This window comes from Dermochelys coriacea, chromosome 8, assembly GCF_009764565.3.
Source record: "Dermochelys coriacea isolate rDerCor1 chromosome 8, rDerCor1.pri.v4, whole genome shotgun sequence".
NCBI classification, from domain to species: Eukaryota; Metazoa; Chordata; order Testudines; family Dermochelyidae; genus Dermochelys; species Dermochelys coriacea.
This window is the reverse complement of record NC_050075.1, coordinates 55,904,231-55,917,474: the sequence shown is the minus strand read 5'-3', so window position 1 is coordinate 55,917,474 and position 13,244 is coordinate 55,904,231. Positions and strand designations below refer to the sequence as shown.

The window sequence follows — 13,244 nt, the reverse complement described above, 5'->3', positions numbered from 1 at the left end:
TTTTCTTTTATTGGTTTTGACACTTTCATCATGTGTCACTGCTTCTTTCTCAACATTTTACAGTGATTACTGTCGTGGCACTCAGCGTATGCAGTGCTCATTGTTTCAGACATGTATTTTTGTCTGGGATTTGCTTTGTTAAAGTAAACATTTTTTTCAGTTTTTTGAAGACTGAGAATCATACGAGGAATGAAGGAAGGGATTTTTCAAAAGTGCCTAAGTGATTTAGGAGCTGACCTCAACAGGGGATGCTGTAGAAAATCCAACCCAAAAGCTGTAGTGTGTAAAGAAAGCTAATGACGCTGGAGATCTCTCCAGTAAAGAGGAAGAAACTTGGTAGCATCTTTAAACCCTAAAGACCAAGTTCTGGCTCTACTTACAGAATGTATGTGTGTGTTTGTGTATAGTAAAAAGAAAAGGAGTACCTGTGGCACCTAGAGACTAACAAATTTATTTGAGCATAAGCTTTCGTGAACTACAGCTCACTTCATTGGATACATGCAGTGGAAAATACAGTGAGGAGATTTTATAAACACAGAGAACATAAAACAATGGGTGTTACCATACACGCTGTAATGATAGTGATCAGGTAAGGTGAGCTTTTACCAGCAGGAGAGAAGGGGAAAAAACAAAACAAAACAAACCCAAAACCTTTTGTAGTGATAATCAAGGTGGGCCATTTCCAGCAGTTGACAAGAACGTGTGAGTATTCCTTTTCTTTTTGTGGATACAGACTAACACGGCTGCTACTCTGAAACCTGTGTGTATAGTGAGTCTCTGAATCTTTCTTTCTGTGCAAGGCAAATGCAGGCAGAACTGCCGGGATGGGAGACGAGTGGGGGCTGCTAGAGCTGGTGCTGAAAGGTGTTACCAAGTTCCTGTTTGCAGGTGTTGTTAGCTTCCAAGCCCCTTACAGCACCTCTAAGGAGTGCTGCTCTGCATGCCAAGCCTTGATATAGCACTGCAGAGTAAAATCTGCCTGTTCTTACAGAATTGCAACTGTGGCTGTGTGGAAGAGTTTACCTGCCTCTCTTAGCACTTCTAACACACTTTTACTTAACATGAGACAGAATTTAGCCTTAAGTATGGCAACTTACGATTTTTTTTAGGATATGCAAATCAGAGGGGAAACAATAGCATAAAAGCCTCCAGGGTAGCTCAAGAGAAATTAATAAAGAAGCAATGAATTTCAGAGAACAATCTGTGCTCTGTTTAAAGTGCTGTATAACCTGTTTATGTTAATAAAAGCAAGTACATTTAATTTGTCTTGGGGAATGAGTTTCAACTAATTTGAGCACAAAAGGACATGCTGTATCCTAGTTCAAATTACTCACAGTTTTCATAAGAGTGTCCAGCATACAACTCTCACTTAATATACCCCAGACACTCGTTTTAACAAATATCCAAAACATAACCACAAAGGAAGACAAGGTGTACAAGATGAGGTAGGGTGCTCTGTTAAAATGTGTTCAGCTAATAAATTAATAAATATGTTAGAGTGAGTTCTCAAAGTTTCATGGTTTTGTTAAAGCACCATGGAGAGGATAGGGTGTACTGTGTTTGAGGAGGAATTCTGATAACACAAAGGAGAACTCTTCAGCTTCCATTCCAACATCCTGGATTTTGATGGTTCTTATTCTCTGGTTGGATTCTGAAATCCAAACCAATTAGCTGATGATGGATGGAAAGAAAAAGAAGGGTTTGGATTAAAAAAAAATTCCAAGGACCCATAATCTGTTCCACTGAGAATAACAAACTGCAGATGTAAGACATTTAAAAGAGCATATTTAAAAAAGAAAAGAAACCACCTTTCATTAGTTGGGAATTCTCGATCCCTCCCTGCCTCGAAGGGATCACCAGTATATGGGCATGGCTACACTTGCAGATGTAGAGCACTGTGAGTTAAACCCGCCTTCGTACAGCGCAGTAGGGAAAGTGCTGCAGTCTGTGCACGCTGACAGCTGCAAGCCCACTGGTGTGGCCACATTTGTGGCACTTGCAGCGGCATTGGGAGCAGTGCATTGTGGGCAGCTATTCCACAGAGCACCTCTTCCCATTCTGGCTTGTGGGAAGGGCCAGAGAGTGCGGGAAATTCTGGGACCTGTCCCAAAGCCCCGTGATGCATCCCACGATTCCCTTTGCTTCCATCCACATTTGTCGCCATCTTTCAACTATTTTTGTACTGCACTCTGTCTTCCCTTTCGGTCTGCGGGAATGGAGCCCGAACTGCTGAGGAGGATGTTGACAAGTCTTGCCAGCGCGTCATGTGGGGCAGTCAAGATATTCCTTAAGATCCAAAGTGACAGTGAGGACTCCGACAATATCGACTCGAGTAATGCAAGCAACACAAGTTTGCTTGTGGCATTCACGGACATGGTCACCACTGTGGAATGGCGCTTTTGGGCTCGGGAAACAAGCACTGAGTGGTGGGATCACATCGTCATGCAAGTCTGGGATGATGAGCAGTAGCTGCAGAACTTTCGGATGAGAAAAGCCACTTTCATGGGACTGTGTGAGGAGCTCTCCTGCACCCTGCGGCACAAGGACATGAGATTGAGAGCTGCCCTGACAGCGGAGAAGCGGGTGGCTATTGCAGTCTGGAAGCTGGCAACTCCAGACAGCTACCGATCGGTCGCTAGCCAGTTTGGAGTGGGGAAGTCGATCGTTGGAATCATGTTGATGCAAGTTTGCAGGGCCGTTAATCGCCTCCTGCTCAGAAGAACTGTGACTCTGGGTAACCTGTATGACATTGTGGCTGGCTTTGCACAAATGGGTTTCCCTAACCGTGGAGGGGTGATAGATGGGACGCATATTCCAATTGTGGCACCAACCCAGCTACGTTATTCGGAAGGGCTATTTCTCTATGGTTCTCCAGCCGCATGTGGATCACCATGGGCGTTTCATTGACATTAATGCAGGCTGGCCCAGAAAGGTGCATGATGCACTCATGTTTCAGAACACTGGCCTGTTCAGGAAGCTGCAAGCTGGGACTTTTTTCCCAGACCAGAAGATCACTGTAGGGGAAGTCGAAATGCCCATTGTGATCCTTGGATACCCCGCTTACCCTTTGATGCCGTGACTCATGAAACCCTACACAGGGAGCCTTGACACCAGCAAGGAGTGGTTCAAGAAGAGGCTGAGCCGGTGCAGAATGACTGTGGAGTGTGCTTTTGGCCGTTTAGAGTTGTTGGTGCTCTCTGTATGGGAAACTGGACCTGGCTGATAACAGCATCCCCGTGGTTATATCCGCATGCTGTACCCCTCCATAACATTTGTGAAGGGAAGGGTAAATGATTTACTCAGGCATGGAACTTGGAGGTTCAACACCTGGAGGCTGAATTTGAACAGCCAGAGAGCAGGGTTATTAGAGGGGCCCAGCGCGGGGCTGCAAGGATTAGGGATGCTTTGAAGGAGCAATTTCAGGCTGAAAGACACCAGTAATATCTAGTGTGGTGCCCTGCATGGGAGTGAAGTGCAGTAGGAATCTGTGTTTTGCTACTTATGATACATTGACTTGCAGTGCCTGTTGCTTTCCTGGACTAAGGTTTCTTTTATGTTATGCAATAGTAAAGAATGCATTCAAAGCCAAAAAATCAACTTATTGAAAAGAAACACAACACAACTGCTTGAGAAACACACAGGGCAAGGGAGTGAGGTGGGGAACGGTACAATCACAGATTTTCGTGTCCTGTCTGGAGTGCTGTGCAATGCGTGCTGTACTTCAGGATGGCTGTACTGCATAGTGATGGGGGTTGAGTGCAGTGGGTAAGGGTCGTAGTTTTCAGGGCTGGGTGGTGAAGCTACAGGTGTTGGAGGCAGCTGGTGGCAGTAAGAACCCGGATGTTGGGGAAAGTGGGTTGGAGATGACATGGGGACACAAGGGAAAGAGTTTGGGGACAAGGGCTGCAGGGGGGGTGGGGGCGGGCACGGTAGTGCTCCGCCTGCATGGCTACGAGCACTTGGATAGAGTCCGCTTGACACTCCATTATGCGTGCTTTGCTGCCAGAGCACTGCGCTTTTGTGCCGGCGCTCCACATTCTGCTGGCAGATCCTCCTTTCACTGTCCCGCCACTCCTGCGCTTTTTGATTTTCATTAGTTGAATGATGCATGACTTCATAAAGTCATGCTGCATGTCCTCTTTGCTTTTATGTGGCCTCTTCCTCATTCTTTGCAGCTTCTTGGCCATTGATAACACGGATGGCTGAGATCTCAAGGTTGCATCTGTAAAGGCAAAATGCAACACTTAACAGAGGTAGCATTGTTCACACCAGAGAGAGACATGATTCCCCCGTACTTAAGGAGGGCAAGCACAGTCTACACAATAGCATAATTTGCCTGTCCCAAAGCAAGCACACATAACCTCCGGGAGCCCCAAAATGGTGAGTAAGCACAGGGTCAAGCGTGACTGATTGTTTCATGGCAGTACTGTCCTCTGGGTTTCTGTGCCTTGGGAAGAGCCAACAGCTGCAGGGGGGCCCTATACTGAACATTATCCCCACATTTTCCACAGGAATTCATCCTGCAAGATATCTCACTGCTGAGAGTGACCAGGGAAGGAAGGGAGGGTCTTCTACTACAATGCGGCTTCCACCCTGGCCCATATGCAGTTTGCCTCTGTGAAGCAATGGTCCCCCCACCCCTCACGGCACAGTGGCGTGGACATGTTAGCCTGACTGGGACAAGGACCACCGTGGCTTTCACACAAAACCTGTGCAAGCGCATTGCCCAAGTTCTCGGTGACACCTTTGAAGAGATCACTGAGGCCGATTACCGCAATGTGAGAGAGCACATCAACACCCTGTTCCATATCTAGGCATGCATGCAGCCCTTAGCCTCCTCGCCCCAAGAGCCCACACCTAATAACTTGCTTCCCAAAATGAAAGCCACTTCCCGGGAACCTCCTCTGGTGTTTGTCCTTCCCCAAGCACCGACCGCTGCAACTGGCTACTTTCTTCCTGGCTTGATAACAGCTCCTGGGTGCATGCATCTAGGGATTCCAGGGTGTCTTCCTCCACCGGAGCACCCTCGCTCATGGTGGTCCCTGGAGTGGAGGTGGGGTTTCCCCCAAGTATCAAGTCCAGCTCTTCGTAGAAATGGCAGGTCGTGGGGGCAGCACCGGAGCGACAGTTCGCCTCGACGGCTTTCTGGTAGGCATTCTGCAGCTCCTTCACTTTAACCGTGCACTGCAGTGCGTCCCAGTCATGGCCCCTTTCCAGCATGGCCCTTGATATCTGCCCGAAGATATCACAATTCCTGCGGCTGGAATTTGGCTCCTCCCCCCAACACTGATGATGTAGTGTCCAGGAAGTGGATCTCTTGTGTGGACTGGTCCAGGCAGAGGTTGATGGTGGGATGGAAACTATAGTGCTAATAAGTGATGGTCACGTACACCACCCTATATCAGAAACCTACTGACCACTCTTCCTATCTACATGCCTCTATATTTCATCCAGATCACACCACACGATCCATTGTCTACAGCCAAGCTCTACGATATAACCGTGTTTGCTCCAACCCCTCAGACAGAGACAAACACCTACAAGATCTCTATCATGCATTCTTACAACTACAATACCCACCTGCTGAAGTGAAGAAACAGATTGACAGAGCCAGAAGAGTACCCAGAAGTCACCTACTACAGGACAGGCCCAACAAAGAAAACAACAGAATGCCACTAGCCATCACCTTCAGCCCCCAACTAAAACCTCTCCAACGCATCATCAAGGATCTACAACCTATCCTGAAGGACGACCCATCACTCTCTCAGATCTTGGGAGACAGGCCGGTCTTTGCTTACAGACAGCCCCCCAACCTGAAGCAAATACTCACCAGCAACCACACACCACACAACAGAACCACTAATCCAGGAACCTATCCTTGCAACAAAGCCCGTTGCCAACTCTGTCCACATATCTATTCAGGGGACACCATCATAGGGCCTAATCACATCAGCTACGCTATCAGAGGCTCGATCACCTGCGCATCTACCAATGTGATATATGCCATCATGCGCCAGCAATGCCCCTCTGCCATGTACATTGGTCAAACTGGACAGTCTCTACGTAAAAGAATAAATGGACACAAATCAGACGTCAAGAATTATAATGTTCAAAAACCAATCGGAGAACACTTCAGTCTCTCCGGTCACTCGATTACAGACCTGAGAGTGGCTATCCTTCAACAAAAAACTTCAAAAACAGACTCCAGCGAGAGACTGCTGAATTGGAATTAATTTGCAAACTGGATACAATTAACTTAGGCTTGAATAGAGACTGGGAGTGGATGGGTCATTACACAAAGTAAAACTATTTCCCCATGTTATTTCTCCCCCCCACCCCATCCCACCCCCACTATTCCTCAGATGTTCTTGTTAACTGCTGGAAATGGCGCACCTTGATTATCACCAAAAAAGATTTTCCTCCTCCCTCCCCCCCGCCCCCTTTCCTGCTGGTAATAGCTCATCTTAAGTGATCACTCTCCTTATAGTGTGTATGATAAAAAACATTGTTTCATGTTCTTTGTGTGTGTGTATAAATCTCCCCACTATATTTTCCACTGAATGCATCCGATGAAGTGAGCTGTAGCTCACAAGAGCTTATGCTCAAATAAATTTGTTAGTCTGTAAGGTGCCACAAGTACTCCTTTTCTTTTTGCGAATACAGACTAACACGGCTGCTACTCTGAAACTTAAGTGTTCTGATAACAAAGTGGTTTGAGCTGTATTTATACCAGAGTATTATTTCATAGTTAGGGTACCCTTTACTTGTACTTCAATCATTCATATTTTCAGATAACACGGTCTTGTCGTGAACAAACTAAAAATAGTTAACATGAATAGTACATCAGGGGCTTACTCCTACTCCCACTGAAGCTGGTGTCAAGACTCCCATTCATTTGAGTGGTGCAGGATCAAGTTCTAATTTGGTTTGAGATTCTGAATGACATTTGAATATTCTCTTCTCTTTTATTATTATGCGGAGCTTATTCTAGCATAATGACAACGTACAACAAGTGGTGCAGAAGTTGAAATAAACACAATGGAAATATGGTAATTTCTCCTTGGTTAATGTTGCAATTGGTTATATCATGCCTCATATACATATCACAGACAAAGAAGAAATATATGACATAATCTTTATATGATAAATTGGATTAATCCTAGATCTTTGGCTACCTCACATGCACCTGGCCTACTAATTCGTCTCTGCTTTGTATACAGCAAACCTTTGAGCTGCTTCAGTCACTGTTGAAAAGATCTCGCAAGCACAGCCTGTTGGAGGGAGATTTATTATTTTCCCCCTGGGGGTAGAACTTATTCCCTTACTTCCCTAAGTGCTGGAACTAGGGGTGCTGGGGGTGCTGCTGCACCCCCTAGCTTGAAGTGGTTTCCTTTATATACTGGGTTTACAGTTTGGTTCAATGGCTCTCGGCACCCCCACTATACAAATTGTTTCAGCACCCCTGCTTGCTTTCCTCCCTCCACCTGAAAAAATTACCAGTCCCAGATGCAGACTGGTGGATTTAAGGTCCAGTATCTTAGACCCTCTGTGATAGAGCAACTTGACATTGAAAGTTTGGAGTCTCAGATAAGAAAAAAACAAGCTTTTAACAAGCAGGGCTTATTCCCCTATTTGTTTGTTAGGCCTCCAGTCTAGGTGAGTCAGGGCTCCCCTTTCATGCCAGTGTAACCAGGCTAAGACAGTCCAATTTCAGGAAAAAGACAATGAAGCAGGCCCTGGGAGGCTTGTCAGTGAAAAACAGGTATGTTTCATTGACAGAGTGGCAAAAATGATGCCTGCCTGTCAATCTTCTTTTTGCAAAGCATGCTGGGAAGGGGAAGACTCTGGGGCCCTATAAAATGCAGACTCTTGACAGTCAGCACCTTCTGCTGTCCTGAAGGAGTCTCCTGTGTGAAAGACCTTTTTAGTTGTATATAGATGATTCTGAAAACTGTCTTACTGACCACTTTGGGTAACTTTTATGTAATCTTTTGTCTGGGAGCTACTGGGCATCTCTTGCAAGGTTGCTGAGTGCCCTTAACTCCATTTGAGGTCAGTGGAGCCCACGATTGGACCCCTTGAGATTGCCAGACCAAAGAACCCACTGGTTCAATTTCCTAGTGAAAAGACTGTCTAACTGACAGATCTGAAAATTTAACTCAACCTGGGATCTGAGAGTCAAGCTGGATCTTTCCTGCTCATATGGCCATCCTCAATAATAATGATTTCACAGGCCATCTCTGCAGCTTCACTCTCTGCAGAGGAATTGTGCACCTGTGATCCAGTTGTTTTCAGTGGAGTTATGGAGCTATAACTGTCTTCTGTGTGATTGTAGAGGTATAAAATGAGAGCACAATCAAGCCCTTCAGTTCGAGTTTGCTCTACAGTTCTGTTGATTACCGAGTAGGAATGGAATCCAGCTCACTCTTTTAGCTGAGCTGGTTCTGCAAGGTAAACAGGAGTAAAAATTTTATTTAAAGTCAGCAGATATGGCTTTCAGTATATGCAGGGGGAAGATATGGTGAGTCAGAAAGTGCCGTTTTTCCATACTCGCTTTATAGAGTAGACTCACCAAAGCCTGCTTAATGGCAACTTCTTTTTCTCACAGCTTTTCCCTCCATTAGCAGGAAGTTTTTATGTGACTTGCAACCAGCTGAAAATAAAATCGCCAAAGCAGCGGTGTTTGGGGTGTTTGTCTGTACATGTTCTGAGAGAGAAAGAACTACCTTAGTTTCTATGCAAGAATCAAAAAATTACCTGGATCTAGGTATATAGGACAGAATTACTTCCAGTTATTCCGTAAAGCCTTTCAGATGGGCTTCTGAGTCTAGAGAGCTGCTGGCCCACAAATACATGAAGGATTAGAAAGGAAATCAAGGTGGGATCACTGGATAATGGCTACTAAATTCAGGTAGGCTCTCAATACCAAGCTTCATGTTATAACAACAAAACATCTTTGTGGATGGGATTTTCAGAAGTATGCTATGCCCTAGTTTAATTCCACTTTCATTGCCATGGAACTACCGACTTCAATGAGAGCAGAGCAGACCAGACCGTAGCGTTGAGCACTTTTGCAGGTTCCACCCACCTTGAAGCTGCAGTTTGCCCTGAGCCTCCTAGGAGAGAAGCCGTTGTGTCCTACAGCAGTGTCAGCCTTAGGGAGCTCCGAGACCCATTTGCAGAAGGAAATAAAGTACTCACAAGTGCTAAAATATTAAATCTCACACTTTTAAATGTCAAAATGTCCCTAACTCTGTCTCTGGAAAATACAGAGACTTTTTTCACCCAATTAATATTTTTTAAAAGTCTTGGATTATTTTAAACATCAAAATTAAGTGAAGAAATTCTGGGGAATGCATTCATTTTTAAAAACCTTGTTCCTGACTACAGTGAGACTAAAATAAAGGATGATGGATGAAGTTTTGTATGGTTATACATTTCCAGTAACAACATGTATATCAAAACCTTTAGAGTACATCCAATCTACTATGGTTTTGTGGCCTGTTCTATAAAATGCAGAGCTGGTGGGAAAAATTCCTATTAAAGTATTTTTATGTCAGAATTTGCTAGTTTGTCAAAATTGAAACCTTTTTGAGGAGATGGTTTGATTTTGAAAAAGTACTGCACTTGGAGTGTGTCTGTGTCATGTTTATGAGGAGAAGAGACCACAATGGCCAAACATAGAAAATGCCCTTTTTAAAGGGATTGGAGGAAGGTTTCTGAGCCAGCAATAAAATCTGTGACGTGAGAGAGCTGGCTAATTTGCATGAACATCCCCCAATATCTTGTGTATAACTTTTTTTTTGGTTTGAAACCTTTATCTTCCTGCTACGGTACATCAGCTGTTCTGAGACACTATGTCACGAGAATGGTAAGATAGCATCGCATCTTACAGGGAAATATGTTTTAGTAAGTTTTAAGAAAAAGATTAGGTAATTACAGTATATGAATAAGAACAGCATTTGCAGTAGACTATGTAAAATAACAGACTATTCTTCTTAGTTTGGGGCACAAATGGCTCACCAGCTGGAGTCAAGAAGAAATGTCCATTGTGTTTACAGTATCACGCAGTACATTTATGGGTTTCTGGCTTGCTCTGAAGCAATGAACATTGGCTGCTGTTAGACAGTATGTTGATATGGTTTGTACTGCTGTTCCTAAAATGAATGTAATTATTCTCATATGTTCTGTTTCAGGAAAAACTGAGGCTGTAATCAAAAACTTCAGCCCACACTACCAACGCCAGTATGCTGTTGCTTTTTGTGAGCACATACAAAATGAACTGGAACAGCACCGAGACTTCCAGTCTCAATTCCTGAAAACCAAGGTAACGTGAGAACTTGGGGGAATCTTAGGTTCTATGATGATGCTTGACAGCTCTGCCCTGCTAGCACAGAAACAGACAGACCTTATTAGCATAGCTATCTTAAATATACACAAAATGCACTCTGAAACTCAAGATTATATCTGTAATCAAAAGAGGCAGAATTTCAGAAGTGCTGAACACTGTTAAAATCAGTGAAAACAGCAGATACTCAGGACCTCTGAAAATCAGGGTCAAAGTATCCTGTGACATGTAGATAAGAAATAACGTATTTCCATTTTCCTTACTTATATTTTTGGATATCTTTTTAATGGCCTGTAAGTTTGGACACACAACATCTTGGGTGCATCTCTTTTACAGTTAAACCTATGTTACCAGATATGCCCGTTACTTTGGGGTATGCTTATTTATTAAGGTTACTCTTTGGTGGAGGGGGAGTTCTGTAATTCTATTAATGTACTGCTTATGTCACTTTTGTGTTCATGTGGAGCTCTACTCCTTACAGCTGCTAGTCCCCTCCCAATGGAGCTATCCTGCAATACCTAGGTTCCCCAGGACTGGGTTCCTCCAGACCTAGAACTAGATGAACATGCACGCACACACACGTGTGCACACACACACTAACAGAGCAAGTCTGAGTGGACTAGGTTAATCAGCACTCTCAAGCTGATCCCCTCATATGTCCCAGTACTCAATGGGCTGGGTTAAGCAGCACCTTGAAGCTGTTACCCTTATGTGCCCGTGGTCTCAATAAGCTGGGCTGAGCAGCACCTTCAGCTGCCCACCCCTTATATGCCACAGGTTTAACACGTCCCTATCCCACTTTCATGTCACAATTGTACTGGCAGTAACCCACTTGATGAGCAAACTCTACAGTATTTTTGGGTGCTACAGGGATCTTTAGCTTAGGTAAAAGAAGCATTGCTGCAGAGTAAATGGGAGAAGCTAAAAACACAAAAGAGTAAAGTTCAGAGAGAGAGAAGCAACCAGCTTAACCATAAAAGTTATTTATTGAATAATAGTGATAACTACACAAGGAGGGCTAAACCAACATAACATGTATTATTAAAGGTTAATACCTAAGGTAGAAAGGAAAACGGAGAGGGGGGATCTCGCCCACTCCATGGAGCTTGAACTGGTCGGGGTTCCCAGGTGATTGTGATAGCTCAGGGTCCTGAGTGTTGGAGACTGGCAGAGCCCCCAGCATGATCAGTCAGGAGAAGATGGATTCCCAGTGGAACTGATGCACAGTTTGCATCGAAGCATCAGAACACGTACTTGGGTGTAGGTAGGGGTTTTTGTAGAGAAAATACAGTGGTTCAAGGGAGAACATTAGATTTGTTTATGGGTAAACTGATGACTTAAGGGTTTTATTTAGGCTAGACAATAGGAGCTGATCACTCTCGGCTACGGGTGGTGTTTTCTTCCAGGGAGCTCACAATGCAACTAGGCTGCTTCAGTATTTTGGATATCAATCAAGGATTTATTACTAGAATTGGTCTGATAATTGCTGAGCTGGGTGTGTGCAGGTGTAGGTTCACTAACGTATGGAGCAGAGATTTCCATGATGCAGTGTGTCCCTGATTTTCTGATCCTAGAGTTCAGTGCAGTCTCTCTTCTCCATTCTGCATGCAAATTGAGATGTCTCCCCATCTCATCTTTCATGCAGATGAGACTAGGGGAGTTGTCTCTGTTTTCCATTCTGTATGCCAATGGAGATGTCTTAATCTTGTCACCCTTGTCAGGAGGGGTCTCCCATCCCTAGTTGTGTCTCCCATCTGCCCTTCATTGCTCTATGCAAGCCTTTTCTTTGATCGGTTTTGGTTCAAGAAGAGACTGGGGGGGGGGTGTCTTTCATGAGTCAGACTGGATACTGCACCCTGGTTCCCCAAAAACACAGAGCTGACTGGTATCACCTGTTTATGTTTAAAGCTATGGTGTGTGCATGATTGGATAGATCTGCAACGAACTTGAAAGTGCAGATGCAATTAGCATCCCAGAACTGTTTTCTTTTTGCACATGTTAAAGATGTGTATAAGTGTGACTTCTATTGCTGTGTTTGAGGCCTTTTGAAAATTTGGCTCTGTTTTGTAGTTTAGAGATCAAGTAACTTGTATTACTTTTTTGGGGAAGAGAATATTTTGGAATAAGAAAAATACTGGTATGCAGCATACATTTCAACAGGGGTCAAATTTGGTGGGGAGGGGAGGAATTGTGAGGCTCTGACCACTTGCCAAGTTTTGTAGGTATCTCAGGATAAAGACGATACGTTATGGTTAAGGCTAAGAGTCTGTCATGGAAGTCACGGATTCAGTGACTTTCCGTGATCTCCATGACTTCTGCAGGTGGCTCTGACCCCAAGGCCAGCTGCACTCCCCCTCACCCCCCATAACAATGGTGATCCTGGGGCACCCCCTGCCAGCAGTGGCTGCCGCAGTCCTGAGCTGCACCCCACCAGCAGCATCGGTGACAGTCCTGGGTCATTGGGGCTGTCCCCCACCAGTAGCAGTCACGGCAGTCCTGGTCCGATGATGCCGTCCCCTGCCAGCAGCGGCAGTCCTGTGCTGTACCCCGCAGCACCAGCGGGTGCCCTGGAGGCCCCCCCAGCACCAGAAGGCATCTCAGAGACGTCCTCAGCACCAGCCGGTTCCCCAGAGGCCCCCCCAAAACCAGCAGGCACCCCAGAACTGCCAGCCTCCCCAGCACCAGTGAGTGCCCCAGAGTCCCCCCCACCAGAGCTGCAGCTGTGCCCCTGGAGTTCCCCAGAACACCAAAAGTTTATTCAGGGGTATATAGTACAAGTCATGGCCAGGTCACGGGGCTGTGAATTTTTGTTTCTTGCCTGTGAACTGCCCATGACTAAATCTGAGCCTTAATTACAGTGGAAGTTTCTGTGGGAGAGTTAGCCAAATCTGTAAAC

General features: G+C 45.1%; 1 protein-coding gene across 2 annotated transcripts in view; it reads left to right on the top strand.

Annotated features, from left to right (window-relative positions):
- Nucleotides 1-13,244, top strand: part of NIBAN1 (niban apoptosis regulator 1) — a 116,833-nt gene that overhangs the window by 47,601 nt on the left and 55,988 nt on the right. For both annotated transcript variants that reach the window (XM_038414119.2, XM_043491147.1), the window contains exon 2: nt 10,197-10,327. In XM_038414119.2, coding sequence (XP_038270047.1) covers nt 10,197-10,327 — 131 coding nt within the window. The remainder of the gene's footprint in view (nt 1-10,196; nt 10,328-13,244) is intronic.